Source organism: Phoxinus phoxinus (assembly GCF_949152265.1).
Source record: "Phoxinus phoxinus genome assembly, chromosome: 19".
NCBI lineage: Eukaryota > Metazoa > Chordata > Actinopteri > Cypriniformes > Leuciscidae > Phoxinus > Phoxinus phoxinus.
The window spans coordinates 32,713,716-32,716,124 of record NC_136894.1 but is presented as its reverse complement, the minus strand read 5'-3'; the positions used below and the strand labels follow the sequence as shown (position 1 = coordinate 32,716,124).

At 46.9% G+C, this 2,409-nt stretch overlaps 1 protein-coding gene across 1 annotated transcript in view; it reads right to left on the bottom strand.

Annotated features, from left to right (window-relative positions):
• Window positions 1-202: 202 nt before the first annotated feature.
• The window catches only part of LOC306986925 (adhesion G protein-coupled receptor B1-like), a 14,385-nt gene continuing 12,178 nt past the window's right edge, over window positions 203-2,409 (bottom strand). Inside the window, exons 29-32 of the mRNA XM_079590735.1 lie at window positions 2,344-2,379; window positions 2,152-2,256; window positions 1,973-2,023; window positions 203-1,880 (exon numbers count right to left, since the gene is read on the bottom strand). Coding sequence (XP_079446861.1) covers window positions 1,683-1,880; window positions 1,973-2,023; window positions 2,152-2,256; window positions 2,344-2,379 — 390 coding nt within the window. The 3' untranslated portion in view covers window positions 203-1,682. The remainder of the gene's footprint in view (window positions 1,881-1,972; window positions 2,024-2,151; window positions 2,257-2,343; window positions 2,380-2,409) is intronic.

Here is a 2,409-nt window from a genome sequence, read left to right as displayed (position 1 = left end):
GTTTGATGGTTTCAGAACATTGATATGTTTGCTTGACATGTTAACTTCTGACTCAACCAATCGCATGAGTTTGGGCGGACTGAGCGATGGCGGGCGTCTTCAGGAAACCTGTGTGAAAATACTCATTATTTTTGCCCTTCCGCTTGTGCTGCAAAAATTACCTTTCAGTCAAGAAAGTGAAGAACCGACAGTCAGTAATTTTAAGTAATTTTATTTTATTAGAAACTACACACTTTCAACTTATTGTTCTTAAAACTGTACAATCACAAGAGGAGGTAAGACACAGATTCAGACAGACATCGGGAACCTCACGCTAACAGCAGACGTGAGGAACATCAGCACACACACACGCACACACACACACACAGGTCTAAAAAACAGACGACCGAGGGTTCAGTGTCTCAGCAATATGGAGAAATCAGTAAAAAACTCTAGGGCATTTTCCTGAAGCACAGTCAGATATATCTCTAAGCTATTACTCTGTGTAGATATCACATGTTTCTTTCCTGAAAGTTCTTTTAGCAGCAAGACAGCGTCTTATTTCGTCCTTCATTTGATAGCTAATATAGTCCGAGAACAGTGTTGTCATAAATGTTTCTATAGGCTCTATAAAGGCGATATAAAACTCTGAAAATGATTAACAAAAGCTGACAAGATTCTGATGTCAGTCCTGCTTGGGCATCAAGCATCTGTCCTCATATTGCACTGATGCCAGTCAATGGTTTGGCATATCTTCTGCACCGGGAGTCTCTCCCGTAACGTGCGCTGGGGATGCGTTCACAAGGCCGTAGAAAGAGCCGCTGGTGGGAATGGAGGGAACACAGTGATCTGATCCAATGGAGCGAAGGAGAAAACAACAGCTCGTCCTCAAAGAGTCCAAGGCTACACAGTCACTGCTGCTCCGCCTACATTACCCAGAATGCTGAGCTCTTGCTGGGATATTTCATCCTGCTGCTGTTTTGGGAATGACTGAACAGTTTCATACAGTTCTTGAAAATAAACTTCGATCAACAGAAATATGCTCAAAATCATAACATGATCATAAGAACAAAGGAATAACATTAATAATAATGATGATAATAATAACACACTACACTAATAACAGAGGAATCATGATGCTCTTATAGTCTTTTTCAAGTTTTCAGTACAATTATTTCCCCAAAGTTTGATGGAAGCGTCCAGAAATGCTCCACGCAAAGCGCTAAAAACGAACACCACAGCGACGGCAGTTCATGTGTGTCCATTCGGCACAGCTCACCGCCCTCGAGGCTCATGGGAGACGACCGACGAGATCGCTCTGGAAGCGGCCCCGAAAGGGCCAAACTCGAGTAGCCGAGAACGCAGTCGAGCCTCCTCAGGGAACATTCCCCCATTCCAGACTGGAGCTGTGGAAAAATGAGCGGGCACAGGCGGGTGTCCACGCCACCTCCTGGACCAGATGGAAGAGTGTTGGGAAAAGCTCTCGATGAACCAACCAGAATCTCTCCTGGCACGGAAAACCTTCAGACGCCTTCTAATGATCATCTTGAGCTGAGAGCTACTTCTGAATCCGGAGAGACACGTATTGAAATGACAGACGGGTACAGCGCTACCTCTCCGCCCTCTACATGCTCATCCCTTCATTTTCGCTCTCTTTCCCAAATAAATGCAGACCGAGGTGTTCAGGGTTAGTCGTGGTTCCCTCACACCTCTGTCTGCAGGTCAATGATGTCTTGGCCCACAAGGGGAATGGACGCTCCGGCCTTCTCCCACTCCACGCCCTGGAGATCCAGAGGAGACGCCTGCAGCGGCTCCATGTCCTTCCTGACCCAGGCAGGAGGAGACGCCTGCGTCCGGCTCATGCTCTCCCAGGAGCGGTCCATGGCTCCCTGCTGCTTATCCTGGAGAGAGACGTTGGGAACAGAGTTAGAGATGGCGTACTCGGCAGGGAGTGGGAAAACTCCACAGGCAGTGAAAAGACTGGGACACTTACGCTATGGTTTGTCTTGTCACTTCCAGCAGAGGAAACGCTCCATCTGACAGACTGCAGAGAGAAAATAGCATTAATCCAAAGTCCGTGCCAAGAGGTTCCCATATGTTCTCTTTTCCAGAAAGTATTCAGAGTTCAATCATGGAAAGTTCCACATGTGACCGTCTGGCTCAGCGGCTCACCTTGCTGTCGGATGCTGGTGACTCCCTGTCCTTCTCAGCGGGATGCGTTTTTCTGTTGAGGTCCTGGAACATGTTCTGATGCCGCTTTCGGGTGTGCATGATTTTCTACATGAGAGAAAGGAAGGCTTAATACAGTACTGTTGCAGATGTGCATTTCATTAACGCTACAGAACTCTGAAAATTAGTAATTACCTCGAAATCCAGTTCTGCATAACGGGACTTCTGCCTCTGTGAGAGTGACACAGGCAAACTTTAGTA